The sequence below is a fragment of the Crassostrea angulata genome, chromosome 10 (genome assembly GCF_025612915.1).
Source record: "Crassostrea angulata isolate pt1a10 chromosome 10, ASM2561291v2, whole genome shotgun sequence".
Taxonomy (NCBI): Eukaryota; Metazoa; Mollusca; class Bivalvia; order Ostreida; family Ostreidae; genus Magallana; species Magallana angulata.
In genome coordinates, this window is record NC_069120.1 from 53,983,290 (window position 1) to 54,003,788 (window position 20,499).

Consider the following 20,499-nt stretch of genomic DNA (forward strand, 5'->3'; position numbering starts at 1 on the left):
TAAAAAACTATGTTTGAAACTTTCTCTTTTGACGTTTAAAGTGTATTTTCATTCCGCCGCGCGCAACAAATAGTGCAAGTGAAGAAGAGAGCATATGACAATATTTTCAATGAAAATATGATTGAATTGTAGTCATCTAAACAAAATAATGACATATAGACTAGCTAATTCCATCATTTATCGTTTTTTCTTGCAGCTTGCAGATGTTTGTTTACATTTTACAGCGGCGTAGTAATACACAGTGTAAGACAGAAAAATATATATATCTTACTATTGATCCCCCGGGCTGCAATATACATCTCCTGTAGTCCCCACCGACCTTTGGACTCATGATGCCCTCCTTCTTAAAGCGAGTGTAAAACATGTCCATACAGAAAACTTCACTCCACTGAAGGACAGACAGAAAACAAACTTCAGAACACATGAAAATACAAAATCATAGGCAGAAAGTTTCTCTTCCATACACATTGTTACAAGTAACTCATTACCCCTTGTTTACTTTATGTTTAACATGCATGAACAAGTTTGCCAAACAAAATCAAAACAATTTTTTTCTTCCTTAAACAATATGTCTTCTCTTATATTTTTCATACATCAATTCTTCGTCATGCTCATTTTGTAACTATTCTACATATACATAGCATACACATACATACACACATCACTACTTACATTCACTTTGTATACACACATCACTACCTACCATGTACCCATAGTACTGGGCGTCGTACCCTCCCGCCAGGTGCCCGAATGAGGCAGACATGTTGGTGCCCTTTGTGGACGGGAATCCAAGGTACTCCTGTGAGATCTCTGAGAACAGTTTGGCTGTGTCCACCTGTAACACAAAAACAGCAATAACTTTACTATTCCAATCAGCAGCAATAGAACAGAAACTCAAAATATCATAATTCATCAAAGATTAATCAACACAGCTTCTTTGGGAGAAATTCATAATTGTAAAGCTCATAGCCTGAAACATGCCAATAACAAAGCAATTTAAGTACATAAGGATAGAACTGATATATTCAGATGGTTAACATGTCCCAATTATGGCACATCATTCATTGACAAATACATATAGTGAAAACTTTGAATTGTTGGCCTGAAACAGTAAGGAGTTTAATAAAGATAAATCATTTTAATTAACCAATTCTTTCAACTTGTTATAAATGTTTCTTGTTTAAATTTTATTCTCAAAATGTTCAAGTACTGTACTTTTATCAATATTCATGGACATTAATTTTTGTGAATTAAAAGCGAATCACACTTTGAAGGTAACTGCTCATGGACAATGATCCTATCAATGCATCATTAGAAAATGCACTTTGATATATATTAAAGTTCCTGGTTCATCTAAAAAAAGAAACCTACGAAGATCAGTCTTCAAAAATATTGATGACCCTCCAGGGGGAGATTTAATGGAAAACATCTACAGGAGCAGTGTCTGACCTTTTTCTGTGTGTGGATGGTCTGGTCAAACATTCCCAGAAGGATCTGTCGCAGGTTAAACATGCCAGCATTAGCGATCCGGCTTTTGATCAGTTTGTCCAGCAGGTGGTCAGGGATTGCCTCCCCTGTTTTGTAGTGTTTGGACATCCTCTGTAAAGGTTCCTTCTCCCAGCACCAGTTCTCCAACATCTGGGACGGGGCCTCCACAAAATCTCTCTCCACACTGGTTCCACTGCAACAAAGAATTCATTTTATGTGACATGATTTAAATGGTTAAAATAGCAGCACCCAAAAACAAGACATTATGTACTTTTGCCATATTCACTCGTCAAAAAAAAGGACTCCTTAAAATATATATTGCTTGAAGCGTAATGCTACACTTAAGTTTAAATATTTTATAAACATAATGAAAGGAGAAGAACTCGTTAGTTGTAAAATCTTTTTTCTGATCCTTTTGAGTAATCAATAAAATATGTTTAAAACAAACAAAATGAAAAAAATGGTTTATAATATTTTTGTATTCACCCTCCATAAAAGGAAAGCTTTTAAAATATATCAATGTATCTTGCTTAAAATAGTATCCTAAACTTTATTTTTTATATCTTATAAATCTAAGAAAAATTTAGATTTATATATTTTACGACTGGTTTTATAAAGGTAAAAAAGAATCCCTGGGAAATTTTACATCAGTTTCAATATACCTGAACAGAGCAAATTCGGATTGAGCACAGATCTGATGCATCACATGACCAAACTCATGGAAGTAGGTCTCCACCTGTAAACAAACATGTCTGATACAGGAACCAATATCCTTGAAAACCAGGAATTTTATAGGAAGAGTTTTTTGGTTTCTATTTTACATTTTGACTTTTTCTTGCTAAATTTATGTGTTTAATTAAAAACTGCGCTATCTCTGGTATACTCATTCATTGATATAGTGAGTAAATTTCTAGCTATGTGGATGAAACAACTATGATGATAAAATGCATGGACATAATTTATAGTTTATATAGCTATTTGTAGTATTTGAATACATTCATTTTGCTAAACAATGTTATCGATATAAATATATAGTAATGGTCTACCTCATCGTGTGTTAGCAGGGCTGGTTTATCCTCTGTCGGTTTGGTGAAGTTGGCTACCATGGCAGCCACAGATATCTGTCTCTTCCCATCTGGCTGTATACACCCCGGCTGTAAATTAAAGGAAGATATTCATATATATCTGCTTCAGTCCACTGTCTTTGCTGTATCATACAATTGTTGATTTTGTAAAGGAATCTTAGAATTATCAATGTTGCTTATACAGCAAATTTGGTTTAACTTCAAACTTTGATTAATTTACGTGAGTTAAAAATGTTCATATTAATTTTATGAATAAATGTTGATGAAATAAGTGTATTCTTGAACTGACTGAGTTTAGATTTGTTTATGTACCTGCAGTCCAAAGCAAGCAGCATGTCCATACTTTCCTTCTCGGGGATACAGGTCCAGATAAAAATAGCCCAGGAGATTGGATGATTCCCTGTCCACTACACTGTACTACAACAGAGGACAATTAGTCAACACCATCATCAGTATCACTCTATTCTTATAAATGTCTAAAATGTCTACAAACTCCAAATTCAAATAATAAAACGGGTCAAGAATTCGCTGTTCCTTAGAGACTTTATACAAATTTCAAAGATGTCCTCTCTCCAGTGACTAGAGCAGAGAAACTTACCAACGTGACCTCAGGATGCCAAACTTCCACATCTTTGACTTGTGTAAACTTGAGATCCAGCAACTCCTAAAATTCAAAGCATAGATGTTTAAATTTCTCATTAGTCATATACAACGTCTGACATTTGAAATAATAGCAATTTTAACGCTGTTTTTCAGGTACATATAACGCCTGATTTTTTTACCTAATTTTACCTGTTAGATATAACAGATAACATTTGACCTGGAATTACCTGTTTGATATAACATCTGACTTTGACCTGTTTTAATCTGCTAAACATAACACCTGACTTTTGATCTGGTAGATGCAACATTTGACTTTGACCTGGTTTTACCTGGTAGATGTTACACCTGACTTTGACCTTGATTTACCTGGTAGATGTAACACCTGACTTTGACCTTGATTTACCTGGTAGATGTAACAACTGACTTTGACCTTGTTTTACCTAGTAGATGTTACACCTGACTTTGACCTGGTTATACCTGGTAGATGTAACACCTGACTTTGACCTTATTTTACCTGGTAGATGTTACATCTGACTTTGACCTTGATTTACCTGGTAGATGTAACACCTGACTTTGACCTGGTTTTACCTGTTAGATGTAACACCTGACTTTGACCTTGATTTACCTGGTAGATGTAACACCTGACTTTGACCTTGTTTTACCTGTTAGATGTAACACTTGACTTTGACCTTGTTTTACCTGGTAGATGTAACACCTGACTTTGACCTGGTTTTACCTGGTAGATGTAACACCTGACTTTGACCTTGATTTACCTGGTAGATGTAACACCTGACTTTGACTTTGTTTTACCTGGTAGATGTTACACCTGACTTTGACCTTGTTTTACCTGGTAGATGTAACACTTGACTTTGACCTGGTTATACCTGGTAGATGTAACACCTGACTTTGACCTGGTTTTACCTGATAGATGTAACACCTGACTTTGACCTGGTTTTACCTGGTAGATGTAACACCTGACTTTGACTTTGATTTACCTGGTAGATGTAACACCTGACTTTGACCTGGTTTTACCTGGTAGATGTAACACCTGACTTTGACCTGGTTTTACCTGGTAGATGTTACACCTGACTTTGACCGTGATTTACCTGGTAGATGTAACACCTGACTTTGACCTTGTTTTACCTGGTAAATGTAACATCTGACTTTGACCTTGTTTTACCTGGTAGATGTAACACCTGACTTTGACCTAGTTTTACCTGGTAGATGTAACACCTGATTTTGACCTTGTTTTACCTGGTAGATATCCAGCAGCCCTGTGGTCACCACTTCCATAGGGAAGTACTCCTTCAGAAGGTTAGAATCCACGGCGTACTGTCGTTCCTCTGTCATAGTCATATAGTAGCGGAGATCCCAGTAGTGGATCTTTCCGTCATACTCGTATCCATATTTATCACACTAAACAACAAATGTACAATAAACATATTACAGTAATTTATGATAAGATAAGCAATTCTAAAAAATAATTAAAGACCAGCCAGTTTAATTAAATGCATTTTTGTTTAGAACTGAAAATTGGACTCTAGAAACGTTTAGAAATTATTGTTTGCACGTTATCCTCACACCTTACAATGGACACAGACAGGACCTACCTCCTCCTTCTTATACTCCAGGTAAACTTTGACTTCCTGTTCCTGTAGGGGGCGGAGTTTCTGGGCCAGGTCAACAAGGAATGTCCTCACCTTCTCAGGGTCTTTGGCCATCCTCATGTCTAGAACAAATGCAGCGTGGGTTGGAAACCCCAAGATGTCTGCTTTCTGAAATCAAGAAATTGCTTTAATTGGTAAATAATTTTACAAGTTCTGAAGGGGAATAGTTGTACAGGTTCTGAAGGTGAATAGTTGTGCAAGTTCTGATGGGTAATAATTGTACAGGTTCTGAAGAAGAATAGTTGTACAGGTTCTGAAGGGAAATAGTTGAACAGGTTCTGAAGGGAAATAGTTGTACAGGTTCTGATGGGGAAAAGTTGTACAGGTTCTGAAGGGAAATAGTTGTACAGGTTCTGATGAGGAATAGTTGTACAGGTTCTGAAGGGGAATAGTTGAACAGGTTCTGAAGGGGAATAGTTGTACAGGTTCTGAAGGGGAATAGTTGTACAGGTTCTGATGGGGAATAGTTGTACAGGATCTGAAGGAGAATAGTTGTACAGGATCTGAAGGAGAATAGTTGTACAGGATCTGAAGGGGAATAGTTGTACAGGTTCTGAAGGGGAATAGTTGTACAGGTTCTGAAGGGGAAAAGTTGTACAGGTTCTGATGAGGAATAGTTGTACAGGTTCTGAAGGGGAATAGTTGAACAGGTTCTGAAGGGAAATAGTTGTACAGGTTCTGAAGGGAAATAGTTGTACAGGTTCTGAAGAAATTTACATTCTTAATCTTGAATAAGACATAATTTTGTCCATTTTCTCATACTGAATATAAATGAAGAGCAATTATTTTTAAAATAGGTAGATAAGATATTATACCTGGCTTCTTAGTTCAACCAATTCTTCTAAAATAGCTGTATTTGGCTTCAAACATCTGAAAGTGAACACATTTGTTCATGGTATTTACCTATACATAACAAAAGACCAATGAGCCTTATTGATCATTTGAGTATATTACTTGTAGATTCCTAATTTAATGTAAGAAATTAATTTCTGAATAAAATCAACAGAAATACCCCCGCGGATCATAAATCTCACTACTATTTTTCTGAGAGTTGTGAATTTATGAAATTATAATGTAAGTTTGGCAATCTCAATGTTATTATCTTGCAATCCAATACAAAATGAGAGAATCACCAAATTATTAAATAATAAGTATTTAGTACGTAGATAAGGGATGCACAGATGACACTATAATGATAAAAATATACTGTCTGTGCATTTTCAAGATGTTGGTATTAAGCAGAAAAATAAGTTGTTGTCTTCAAGGTGGCATATATGAACAGCATAAAAGACATAAAAGACATAAAAGTCATAATGAAAAAGGAGCAAGAAAATTGAATAATGGGCCCATTGTCCAGTACATGTACTTATGAATAAGGTTTCTTGTAATTGTTGGGTTTTCTGGTGTTATAGCTAGTTTTTCTTCCAACTCTATTTTCAGGTTTTTTAATGCATTTTTTATCATTATCTTTTTCCAATACAAAAAAATAGTGGTCCTCCATTTCATACAGAACAAGCTTGAAAACCCTTCAACTATGAATTCTTTACACTATTAATTTGACCGTAAAAATATAACATTTACCATGATGTATTTTTTCTGATAAGCTAGCTATCTTCACATTCTCATAAACCATCTATGAAAGCATTTTACTGTTTAAGTATATGAAAGTTCTACCGCGAGTTGAATGCAGTCTCCAGTTTTTTCCTGGTTTCTGGATTCCTGGCCTTCTTCATGCACGGGAAGTAATGAGGATACTTCAATGAGACCTTTAGTTTACCATCCTCATTCTAGAACACAAAAGATCATGATATTTATAAACTTTTTTAAGGAATATATTGGTGTTTCAAATGATATTTATAACTAGATACGATCTCGTTACGAGTAACGAGTAGGTCTTCCGTTCAATTTTAAACGATACGATTTAAATATAAATGAAATTTCAAATTTCCCCCTCAACCACTCCCTTTCAGATAATGCATACGATTGTCAATATCCCTTGAAATGCTTAACAAAGAGTTTTGCTTTTTCACATACAGCACATTTAAGGTTTAAGATTTTAGTCCCCTAAAATCCCTAATTACGTTATTAATTGGTTTAGAAATTCGTTTTACAAAGTGATATTGTTACGACCAACAACTTTGTTTCTATAATGCATTACAAAATCTTTATCGTTTTTAAGTTATTTGTAATAGACTTTACGAGTATCCTGGCCCCTAATTTAAGGGGCCAGTCCTATTTTCTTGAGTTCATTTGAACGGTTTCACGAATACTAACATTTTTTGTTCTTACACTTATCTAGAATTGTTGTTCATTTTTTAGATACAAATGATTGAATATTTTAGGGGCCAGCCCTCTAGATCCTTAATGGGGACAACCATTGGTGTTTTGATTAATGGAATCGATTAAAGTCATCAATGCTAGCATTTTCTCTTCAACAATGCTTAACAAAATATGTCTATTTTTCTAGATAAATTGTGTCAAAGTTTTAGTACTTTGGCCCCTAAAAATCTCTAATTACGTAATAAATGGGCGTAGCAACGATCTTGCCTGATAGATATTGTTACGGTCAACAACTTTGCTTCTGTAATGCATTACAAAATCTTTATCGTTTTGAAGTTATTTGTAATAGAGTTTATGAGTGTCTTGGCCCCTAATTTAAGGGGCCAGTCCCTATTTCTTGATTTTGTTGGAAAGGACTTTTGATTATCTACCACTTTTGTTATATATGTTTTAACAAAATATCAACTCATAAAAAGATACAGATCAAAACGTATGAAAAATTTGATTCGAAATTCGTACCCAATTTTTGAGCCTAGGCGAGCTCATAGAAATGGCGCCACTGGCGCTAAAAAACTACATTGTGCACAACTTAATTTATGGTCTACCTATCCTGAAAATTTCATATTCCTATCTCTGATAGTCTCTGAGTTTATGTCTGCACAAAATGGGTAAAAACTGACAAAATCGGCCGTAAATCGGAACCGGAAGTGCCGATTTCAAAATTTCAAAAAACTTCTAGAATTATGACCACTGGCAATCATCTGTGAAAAAATGGTCGAAATCGGCCGAATAGTTTTCGAGATATCGCGTGCACAAAATTTGGGGAAAAAAATAATAATAATAAGAAACAGTACGAAAACTATAAGGTCTTCCGTTGGAAACGGAAGACCTTAATGACAATTTCTGGTAAACAGGGCTGAACATCAATGATGGAAAGTATGAATTGGCCACATATCTCAACCAAAACTCTAATAAGCTGTATCCCCTCTATATGAACTTTTCCATACTATATAAATTATTTAATAAATAGAGCTGTGTGGAAGATATTTTCAATAAATAAAAGCAAAATGAAAGATTTCACATAATTTTCAATTCCTTTCTACTACATAAGAATTCTGTAATTTGTGCAAAGAGAATATTTAGGTCTGTTGCCTTTCAAATCTAACCTTGAACCATCAAAATCATGATGATCAATTCAACTAACTTCAATATTTATAGATGGAGACCTCTGCATTATCTTTCTTTCACCAGGAAATAATGTTTGATGAATGGTGCTTAAGAATATAACCAAAATACCACAAAAAGTTTAATACTCAATAAAGTAAACTCTTTCTTGTGTGGAATCTTGTACAAGGATATTTTTCAATCTGAGTTCTAATAAGAAAGATTCATATTAAACTTATGCTGTCCAAAGTTAGTCCTATTTTTAACTTCACTCTTGTACATAGGTTTCGGCGAAATCTTCATCTTAAAAAATTGATTGAACCTTTAATTTTATTTTTATCTCTCTCAATTTGATTTTGCTATTAATTTACAACTAAAATACTGCAATTTGTTTTAATTCTGTTGTCCTCCCTCATTTGTTATAAGGTGGCATTTAAAATGAAGAATTAACTTTGGACAGCCTTTGATATCAGAACAGACAAACAAAAGCCTTCGGTCCAATGACCTTTGAACTGTTAAAGTAATGATAAACTTTTAAACATTTATAATGTAAACCAGGTTTCTTACTTTCTCTAAAGATTTCAGGAAATCTTCTGGAACTCCAGCTAAAAGAAAAAAAAATGTCTTTATTCATATATAATTTACATATTTTAGTTTTTTTGCCTGTGATAACACTATGTATCAATTTTGCATTATACTTCAATAAATTCATATGACGTAAAGTTGAAATGCAAGCAGGGTTTGCTAATCTATATTCAAATGTTTTATCGCATAATAGCTGAAAATTATATCAATCAAATCCGTTTGGGCTTTATTGGATTTGACCATGCCCCAACCGAAATGATCACCTCATAACACTCAAAGAATGATTCCTTAGATAAAATTTTGCATTTAATATGTTTTCACAAGTTAATAATGCTAATCATTCATACCATTCAGTGATTCTATATTCTATTTATTACTTCAGACCAATATATATTAGGACTGTAACAGTTTATATTTCATAGAGCATATTGGATAAAATAAGTGTGATCATCGCTGACTTCTTTAGACCCTTGTGTCTATAATGGTTCAACATTTAAACAACTGTTCATTACTTGTAAAGCTGTACTCCAGTAATAAATAGGCACCATCACACTGGCATATAAACCCTTTGATATCATAACACCCTCCTTACACACTTAAAACTCATTACCGACGTATCCAATGTAAAGTACCCTACATTGTCTTAGATTTTGTGAAATAATTCTTTGTTTTATGTGCATTTTCTGTTTATATATAATGCATAGACTATCAAATTAATGCTACATTTCTCCTGCCTTGGAAGAAGTCCGCAAAATTCGAAAATTTAATTGCAACCGATTACAACAGCGATGTAAGATATATGTCCACACAAGTGAGACCTTTAAAGCGAAATACTTTGAACTATTACAAGGTTTGCGGATTATATAGAGGTGATATGGAGAGATGCAATTATAGAAAGTATATGGTGGATATTATTACAAATTTTGAATCACATTCAGCCTAAATTCTGTCTGAAAGATACATTAGACAACTTGATTTTTTTCAACTTGAAGAAGATGGGTAAATAAGGCATGTAAAATGCCAATATGAGGAATGATTATGTAGATACTGCAAAATTAAAATATAAAACTAGATGCTGTCATTAGACAGTAATAACCGCACCAAGTGTTTGCCCCTAAATAAAACACTGTTTGTTTTGTACCAGTTTAATTCAAAATGAAGGCCACATGCAAGTTCCGGTAGTACACTTAAAAATTATAATTTTCATAACTGAAGGATGAGATCCCCTCCCATATGATAATACACATGAGCAGCACTTCATGTGCAATTTGGGGTTGAACGGTTTGCATGTGAACTTTAAGTTAATCAATAATCTTAACATTTAAGAGTTGTAAGTTGTAAGAGGAGTTCTGGGAACCATACTTTTTTTGCAAAAAAAAAAAACGTCATTTTTTGTTGCCCACTGATCCCCTTAATAAAAAAAAATGCTGGAACCTGATCACACTTCAATATTACACCCCCAATCATATTCTAAAAGATTATTTGACTACTGACAAAAAAAAATTGACGTTTTTGAAATCAGTTTTTTTTTTGTAAAAAAAAAAAAACCCGTCAATTTCAGCCATTAAATGACCCCCAGGACAAAATTGAAATTTCCGAAACCTTATTGCGCATCTATAGGATACCCTGAAACATATTCCAAGAGATGATTTGTCTTCTGTTGAAAATTTAGGAGGAGTTCGAGGAAGAAGGTTTTTTGTGAAAAAAAACGTCATTTTTACCAATTATTTGACCCACAGGACTAACAGAGAATTTTTGAAACCTTTTTACAAACCAACATGATACCCCAAATCAAACTCCAAGAGTTCAGTTTGCTGGTTTATAAGATGCAAGAGCAGTTTGAGAAAGTAAAACGTGAGAGATGGACGGACGGACTGAACAGGGTAACAACAATATACCCGAACTTTCTTTAGAAAGTGCGGGTATAAAAATCTGATTTTATTTTTTAAATAATAAAAATTGTATATTTAACGTAGCGTCGGTTTGTAACCCTTTAATATCTTAAATATTTGTAATAGGTTGATTTAAACTGGCGTATTCGTGTAAAAACCTCCAAATAGTGCCATTTTTATAACTTCGATGCTTTTTCTTTTATAGAGTGGGTCTGAGCTTTATATTTTTGTAATAGTCTAAATGCGGTTTAATGGGTTTTAAACCGATTTCAATCAACAAAAATGTGGAAAGATGACCCACTCTACTTTAAAACTGTCATTTTGTAGCCAAACAATTAAACGTTTTAGAAAAATAATACAAGTCCGTAAAATCGTGGCCAACGTATCATATATAGCATTTAAACAACACACTTCGTTGTGAATGAAATGGCTCAGTGGTTTGTGCACCAGATCTTGACATTAGGTAAATTTATAGAACTCGGGTCTTTAGGTTGTGAGTTCGATACCACCAAAACTTAAGAATTTATTTTTTTATATCATTTTTTGAAATATTTCAAACGGAATAAAGTTAGAAATTACCTTTTGTTATTATAACATATCAAATATAATTAATTGAAAAAAAATGTTAAATTTGAAATCGTATTGAACAACTAAGCCAAATGGGGAGTTGCACCATCTTATTCCCCCATCTTTTTTAAACAAGGTCATCATAAAATACTGTAATATGTTCATGATTTTGTTGTGATACATGAGAAACAATTATGCCTGATAAACAGAGTTCATTTAGAATCTGGGTCAATCTGGAGAGAAATTGTATTTAGAAATACCAGGGAAACAGGAAATAAATATCTTAAATGCAAATATTAACAAACATAATTAAAGAAAAAAGGATTTGTAAATATGGCGTTGTAGTTTTTTCTTACGGAAATGATGCAACTCATCTCTATAAAAGCCATCATTTCCTAATTACAAAATTAAATATTGAAGAAGAAAGATGGGTTCCATCTCCTCGGCCGTGTAAGTACATTGTGTTCAGTATTTTTCCTACAGTTCTTTTTCTGTACTCCTATTGTTGGTATAGTCCCATCTTCCTTTGCTTATCATAATGCCACTTTCTCCCATGGATTTGGTAGTCGGGTGAAATAATGTTATTTTTCATGGTGTGACAATAGGGGCGAGCACAGGAGCCTTTCAAATACTTCATTTTTTATTTTAAAAACACCATCCTGGAGTAAACAACTAGTATCATGGAGCCAAGTGGTAGAATTTTTACTTTATTTGTATTACTATAAATATATATAAAAAAAAAACCAAGAGGCCAATTGGCCTTAACGGTCACATGAGTAGCATATAACCCATACACAAACTTGTCGAGGAATGTCATATATGCATTTAATTAATTAGGTTTCATTCTGGAGTAGCAAAAATTATAAATTTGTAATGACGACCACCTCCCTGCCTGAAATCTTTCAAAAAGAACTATGAAACCTAATATTTTGGCGAAAAACTTAAAGATCTGGTCTACAAAATCATGAATTCAGTTTTCCTTTGAGCAGTATGGAAGTAAAGAAAATAATTCTTTAACATTATATGCATTAACGCCTATACATCCATTTTGACCCTGCCCTAGAGTCAAAACCCATATTCCAGGGGACATGAAAATTAAATTTTCAGTAGAGGACTTCCTGGTAAACATAATTATAAGTCAGTTTTTAATACAGATGTGTGAGAATAGAGAAGAAAATTTCTAAACATTATATTCATTAACACTATATTGCCATATTGCCCCCCCCCCCCCCCCCACCTCATGTCTGAATACCTGACCCAGGGGCCAAGAATTTCACAATTTAGGTAGAGGAGTTAGTGGACATCATAACCATTTATTCAGTTTTTTGCCCACATGTGTGGGAGGAAAGGAGAAGATTTTTTAAGATTTAAAACATTTTTACAATATGGCCATTTTGGCCCCACCCTAGAGTCTAAACCCCTAACAAAGGGAGAGGGCGATCTAAGTTATAGAACTTGTGCCCAATCCCAATTGTATTTTGTACAATAAAAATATGTTCAAATCAAAGGGATCAAGAATTTTACAATTTTGGTTGAGGGCTTAATGGACATTATAACCAGGCATTTAGTTTTTAATATATATGGAAGTATAGAAGAGGATTTTCTAAGATTTAATACATTTTTACTGTATGCCAATATTAGCCCCACCCTAGAGCCTGAACCCCTGACCCAGGGGTCATGAATTTCACAATTTTGGTAGAGGGCCTCATGGACATCATAATCATGCATTTAGTTTTTAACAAATATATATGGGAGTAGAGAAGAAGATTTTTTAAGATTAAATACGTTTTAACTATATGGCCATATTGGCCCCACCCTAGAGTCTGAACTCCTGACCCAGGGGTCATGAATTTCACAATTTTGGTCGAGGGCTTCATGGACATTTTAATAATGCATTTAGTTTTTAACAAATATATATGGGAGTAGAGAAGATTTTGTACAATTTATTACATTTTTACTATATGGCCATATTGGCCACACCCTATAAATAGAACCCCTGACCCAGGGGCCATAAATTTCACAATTTTTGGTAGAGGGCTTCATGGACATCATAACTATGCAACAAGATTTTTTCCTTAGATGTGTGGGAGTAGAGAAGAAGATTTTTGAAAATTTGGCTTTTTTTGGCACATTTGCCCCCAAATGTGGTGCCCCTGGCGTGGTAGAGCTATGAATTTCACAATTTAGATTCCTCTTACCATAGAGATGCCTCACAAAAAAATTGTAACAATCAGCCTTGTAGTTTTTAAGAAGACTTTAAAAATGTAAATTGTTAACGCATGATGCACGTCGCACGACGACGAACGAAAATGGATAGCTATAGGTAATAAAGAACTGCGAACGCTAACGCCTGTTTCCCGCCTACATTTTACATCCAAATATTTCGGAATTTCTGTCAGATATTCAAAAACTAAGTTTTCTACTAAAAAGTATAATCAAATCCTAATCAATTTATATCAAAATAAGATTTGTCATCAAATTAATGATCTTTAAACAAAAGTTTTGCTAATGCTGGGTCTTAAAAAAATTCCATTGAAATCGGTCTCTATGAGTGAGGAAAATATTTTTAGCGGCCAATATGTGCATAAAAACTTAATAATAACATATTTACGATATATATTAAAGTAAAATTTCATTTAATTCATATCTGTTAATTATTTTTCGAAAATTTACAAAGCAAAATTCTTTTTTTGGAATGTATTTCGTAGACATATGCCCCCCCCCCCCCCCCCCCCCCGGGGTGAAACAACAAACCCTTTGGTAAAAATATGCTAAATAACAATAGTTAAATCCCCTCAAAAGGAAGTTTTGTTTTAAGGGGGGGGGTGTTTTAAAAACCATTACCGTTTTCCGTTATTTTCTATTATGAAATGAGCTATTTTAACCCAAAATACAAAGTTATCTCTCTTTGTTTGACCAAATCATTTATATTTAATGAAAATATACGTAAATGTTTATATTATAATAAAAAATTAACTTTGATTAGACAACTTTCAAAAAATGACTTTTAGTTTGGCGGCTAGACAATGCTATCGTTCGCAGTCCTTGTACCACCTGATTTTTAATGAGGGTCATCTAAAAAAAATCAAAAGGCCGAAATTTGGCTATATATTTGGAGTACCAGTATTACAAATGTAGATTGGTACAATACATTCATTCTAAAACTAAGAAAAATAACCTTGAGGAAAGCATAATAATTATGTGTGAAAAGTATCCAAGTGTACACTTTTTACTTTATCTTTTACGCTATTTTTTTTTTAAAACTCCTTTTATCATAATGACATTATGAAATCTCACCTACCGAAGAACAAAAAAATCAAACAATAAAATTTTAATATTAAAAATCCCACATACTGTATAATGGGTATGTTCTGCGGTTGTTTATTTGCTGCGGTACTTTTCGAGTATTTCTAATCCACAAAAATTAAAATTGCAAAATATTCTTAAATTATTTACTGAAATATTCACTAATTCAGTCTAATTGTAATGATTACCGTAAATGCCGGTTTCAGGCGGTTTGTATTCTCAAATGTGGAGAGTATGTTACCCAGTAGTCTTACGCGGCAATTACCCCTAATCTACTAGTAATATGATTTCTGGGTGGAACAGTTCTCAAAATTTCCACAAATATATGTTACCAGGGACACCTTTTCTAGTACATGTATATATATCTAAAAATACACACTCAAAAATCTGATTTATTTTTCAGGTTAAAAAATACATGTATTGATCTGCTTGTGCAAATAATGTATTCTTGTTCTTGTATGAATTTCATTTGCGTATCTTATTCAAAAAAGTAATACATGTAGTCTTAAAGTAAATCCACCCTCCTGTGACGTCATACATTTTACATAAACCATGAATTCATTAAAATTCTTGCAAGTAGATTTGTAATTTCTATTTTATTATAGGTGCACATCAAAAACTCAAATCATTGTTTACTTGGAGATATTTAATAAGTGTTTTTCATCCTTATATTGGACATAATTCAATAATTACAAAGGGAAATAACTTTTTTCTACTTTTCTCTAAGTGATATATCTAAATGCTATAATTTTTCTAATGTAAACAATTTTTTTTCTTTTTTTAAAATTAATTTTTGTTTTCTGGCATAGTAAGCAATAAAATTTAAATAGACAAACAAGTATCCATCCACTTATATTGAATTTTTAAACAAAAAAAGTGTGATTTTCAGATGATAATTTCAGTCTTTGGTTTTTATTACCTTACATCGTAAATAGTATGGATACATATATATTTTATTTATTTATTGATGAAATTCAAGTCCAATAAGTTAAAAAAAAGTTTAGTTTTTAACTTTGAACCCATAATTTTATAGATATGGAGTTACCTTAAATAATAATTATAAAAATACTTGGTTGTATCTACTGCTATTTTTGTATCCTTAAAATTTTTCAACTAAATAAGAGGCTGATGATATAGACAATATACTGGTACTTTTTTATCTTTTATGACACTAACCCCTGCACAGACAACTGACATAATTTTTTCTCATAATAAAAAATATTTACCATCTACTTGTCACTTATATGTAAATGAGTTTTCCCTGCACCATGTGTTTGTGTCAATATTTAAAAATAAATGAATTTATAAACATTTTTTAAAGATATAATTGACAGTTTATATTATCCACATTTCTTAATTCTAACTTGTATGTTAATCAAATTATAAATGGACACCTTTTAATATGTGTATCATGGCTATATTTGGAAGGGATTACCCAAAGTATGATGCAACTATGTAAACTTTTGTCCTGTCTATAGCCTTCTGTCACATATCTAAGGCAGTAAATGCAGATTGATAGGTGATTTTTGAATCTGTTGTATGCTCAAATGTAGACTGAACTATTGGAGGACAAATAGGATCGCAAAATAATTTCACTGATGAGTTTCAAGCAAAACCTCCACACTATGTGAAAGTTTGAAATAAATCAAAGATACCTTGTGAATTATAAGGTGAAGAGTATATATTTAATATACATAACAGGTGCCTATGCTGTGGTGCTAGGCATAAGTTTTTCTGCTTATTATGTTTCTCCACAACTTACAAAGGATAGGGAAAAGTTCTGATGATTTTAATCAAATGTTGAGTGAACTCAATTTAATAAACATCACACATACAGTCTTAACGGGCAAGATCACAATTTTTTTCAGAATTTACTTTTCTATTTCCAATGTTTACAAAACTTGATTTAGGTACTTCTAATGGTCAGCCAAAATTTCACTGTCAAGCTTGAGCCAATTTACCGGTATGTTTTTGTAACAGTTGTATGACATGTAACAAAATCTTGAGATAGACTTTGTTTACAAAACAGTGAATAGGGTGTTCTAGTTCTTGCTTTTAAATTTAAATTTGGCTGACCATTGGAAATGTCTTAATTTGGCATTCATTGGAAAAGTAAATTTAGTATATTTTGAAAGAAAAAAATCTGTGGCCATGCCCCTTTACATTCCGAGAAGGTCAGCCATTTCTTGGCATAGGACAACTGTAAGCAAATAAACTTTGCTATTTGTATAAAGTCAAACATATTTCTTAACTTATCCTTCTTTTTCCAAATTATCACTTTGCTATAATAATATATGTTATATCCCTTGTTAGGTTTGAGGGATTGGAACACATGTCAGAGTCAGTGTTTATGGTACTGTGTGAGATATTGGGAACATCACAACTCGTGGCCCTCAGGAGAGAGACATGGGACATAACAGAGATGGTGGAGAGACGAGTGACACCTAATGATGGGGTCATTCAGATGTTGAGTGGAAGTATGAGGGAAGGGTTCAGACTTATAGGATCAGATGCGGACTATATGTTCTGGCCAAACAACCAACGATTGATCGTGGACATGTCTCAGTCTGAGTATTACAACACAGCCAATACAACCTTGATTCTTGCTGACAGTTCTGAGAGTCCACCAGGATTCACTCTAATTCAGTTACTGACACCAACAACAAACAGAGACATTCCATCAGCATGTGTCATAATGAATGACAGAGTATATATCTCTAGTTCTATATACAGACAGTTAACTTGTTCAGCATTTATTCCTAAATCTACTGAACATGGACCCTGTGGTTATGCTGTTAAAGCAGGACTAGAATATGACTCTGCCTACTGTTTTGTTTGTGACTTTTGGCCTCCATCCGCCTCCTCGTGGATAGACAGATGTCACTCATGGCCTGATCCTGAAGTTGTTGATGACATTGTCAGAAATGGATGTCACTTTGTAGCAATAGGACACCCATTAGGACCCCATGAAAAGGAAGAATGGAGATTTTCGTTTTCTCAGGCAGAGTATAAATGTGTGTATGCAATGAACCACAGTCAGTTTTTGACTTATGGATTGTTAAAACATTTTCTAAAAGAAGTTATAAATCAACAATCAGAAGAAACCAATACACTGTTGTGTTCCAACAGTTTTCTGGGCGATTCAACAAAACACACTACCTCACTGGTGTCCACAAAACCTCTTAGCCGGTTTCTGGGTTTGCTTTAAACTCCTCCTTAAATGGGTGTATGAGGGGATCTGTCCTAACTTTTTTATTCCACAGAACAACCTGTTTCTGACAAAAGTCCATGGCTCAGCACAAAACAGATTGTTCTTACAGTTACATAAATTGTACAAGAAAGGTCTGGCCTGTCTGTTACAGAGTTCCTCTATCAGGTCCTACATCATTGATGTCCTGTACAATCCTAGAGCTTTTGTTTGTACAGATGAGAGTTTAATTATGTCTGAAGTTGACTATGATACAGGAATTTTTTCGGAGATAAATGTTCCTGCTAATATAGTCATAAGAGATCTTCAAAGTTTTGTGAAATGTCTATGTACAGTAGAACAGTTGTTGGTAGATTCAACACAGTTGACACAGTATCAACTTTTTTGTTTACAGAGACGTACAGCCTCTGTCCTTCAGAACACTGCTTTCATATTACACAACATGCACACAAACACAGGTGTCAATAAACAGATGTATATTGCAGACAAAATTTCCTGTCACATGTTAAAATTAGCAGCCAAGTTTGGGTGTATATCTGACATTTTTTATATTGCCATATATTATTATAAGACACTCAGATACTGGGAAGCTTTATCTGTTATAAAGATGACAAAGGTCAAGTTAGAACAGCCATATCTGATGTATTATAGACATGTAGACAGAGACAGGTATACTGAGGCTGTAGGGGGACAGTCCTTGTCTACAAAGGTCAGACAGGCAGGAACACTGGATATCAGACTTAAGAACAGAGTCTGTTATATAAGTGAACTAATACCAGAACAACAGTCTGCTAGTATAATATTAATCCCAGTGTTTGTAATGTTACACTTCCTGGAGTTCTTGTGTTACAGACAAATTGATACAACATTATCACAAGAAGCTCTAGATGAGCTACAGGTCTTAGTCCACCATGATCAGGGTCTGTATGTAGGTGCATATCACAGAAACATCTCCTGGGAGATCCTGGGGATCTGTCAACAGATCACAGGGAACCTCCAGGCTGCTCTATACTCATATCAACAGTCACTTCTCACACAGAATCCACATCACACAATACAAACTGCTACAGAGCAGAGAATTCGAGATGTACTTGGAACATTGATACATTAGTACATCTGAATGTTTTATCAAGTTCAAAATAAGTATACATTCCGATTTATAATAAATGGACATGGGAAGTATGACCTGGTCTATAACAAACTACAAGACAAAGCTATACCACTGATAATGTAGGCATCCTGTGTTGATAGAAACATCATATCAAAGTTGAAACAGTACAAATAATTGGAATATAGTGAATAATGACTTAGAAAACCAACATGGTAATAAATGTTTTGCATAATTTTCTAATTTTGGTTTTAAAAAGAATACAACATATGGTGTTGTATGGTGTTGTATGGTGTTATGAGTGCCATCTAACAGTAAACACAATTTGTTCATGATTTGATCCCAAAATCATAATTTTATTATGCAAAAAAGGATTTTATGCCATGTTTTTGTTAAACTAGCAGTTGGCATTTATTTTACAGGTACGTTGAATAAAAGTTGCATATGTTTCATATACTGTACGTGTACCTATTTACTGGCTAAGACAATAAGTTTTTTGTCTTCCAAGGCAGCAACTATTTCCTGAAACTTTTTTGAAATGTGAATTCTACGGCGAACTGTGCGCGCATAATTTACGCACATGTAACAATTCCTTGTGTTACCCGTTGCCAAGTGTGTTGCTAACGCTGAAGGTAATAGAACGGATTACCAACTGTGTCTAAACCAATCAGATTTCAGTATTTAACATGAAAGTATAATAATATTTTTTACTGTAATTTTTCAGACGGTTGTACAAAACAGTTACTAGTATACTGTACTTACTGTCAAGGGGGACAACTGATTGCTATTGTTTATTAGTCAGGATATGTTTATTATATTAAAGAAAACTACTAGCAATTAGAGTTTTGTCTTATTTGTTTATACATGATTGTGAAGGTAAATTGTAATACAAGAGAATCATATTTTCAAAGACTAATCTGCTTCTTAAAATGACTGCAATTCAGAGAACCTGGGTTCTCAGTGGAATTCACAATTATTGTTATGATCCAATAAGTTTGACCTTATTGCACCAAAAATGCAAGTTTCTGCCCTATTAGCATTTGTTGCCAGAACGTTTATTTCAACTAAGCAGAATTATTACATCAAATACTGTTTTTGATTATGCACAATGATTAGACTGAATAGAGAGATTACCGAAAAATGAAGCTGCATAAATTTTTTTGTGACCTATTTGCACTTAAAATAAACAATTTCTTTAATATTGAAATAAAAACTTTTTGAATATCAAGAATTTTAAGAAGATTAATTCAGTATTATTTTGACAAAATAAAATATGGGGGTCAGTGATGATAGAGGGCTTCAAAGATAAAACTCTTGCAAAATTTGGTTTACAAAAATTTCAGACCTTTACCATAAATTTGCATAGTTTTATGCTAAAAGTCTATCACACTGTCAAGATTTGATTTTGATGTAATTTTTATTTAACTTCAGTGAGTAAGTTAGTTAAAAAGTCTCAAGTCTTGATAAACTATCGCTCTCATCTTAATTTTCACTTGTATCTCTCTTACAACAAAAGATGCAGACTCTAAACTAAAGGTATGATCCT

General features: G+C 33.4%; 1 protein-coding gene and 1 pseudogene across 3 annotated transcripts in view; one reads left to right on the plus strand and one right to left on the minus strand.

The window, feature by feature from the left end:
* Positions 1-20,499, minus strand: part of LOC128164619 (thimet oligopeptidase-like) — a 60,338-nt gene that overhangs the window by 32,589 nt on the left and 7,250 nt on the right. Inside the window, exons 5-16 of one of the 3 annotated variants that reach the window (XM_052828560.1) lie at positions 8,855-8,892; positions 6,518-6,630; positions 5,659-5,713; positions 4,787-4,951; positions 4,431-4,592; positions 3,172-3,237; positions 2,886-2,990; positions 2,535-2,642; positions 2,151-2,224; positions 1,450-1,681; positions 704-835; positions 272-388 (exon numbers count right to left, since the gene is read on the minus strand). In XM_052828560.1, the coding sequence (XP_052684520.1) occupies positions 272-388; positions 704-835; positions 1,450-1,681; positions 2,151-2,224; positions 2,535-2,642; positions 2,886-2,990; positions 3,172-3,237; positions 4,431-4,592; positions 4,787-4,951; positions 5,659-5,713; positions 6,518-6,630; positions 8,855-8,892 (1,367 nt within the window). The remainder of the gene's footprint in view (positions 1-271; positions 389-703; positions 836-1,449; positions 1,682-2,150; positions 2,225-2,534; positions 2,643-2,885; positions 2,991-3,171; positions 3,238-4,430; positions 4,593-4,786; positions 4,952-5,658; positions 5,714-6,517; positions 6,631-8,854; positions 8,893-20,499) is intronic. The other 2 variants (XM_052828561.1, XM_052828559.1) reach the window with 2 other exon arrangements.
* LOC128164621 (uncharacterized) lies at positions 15,859-20,495 on the plus strand (annotated as a pseudogene).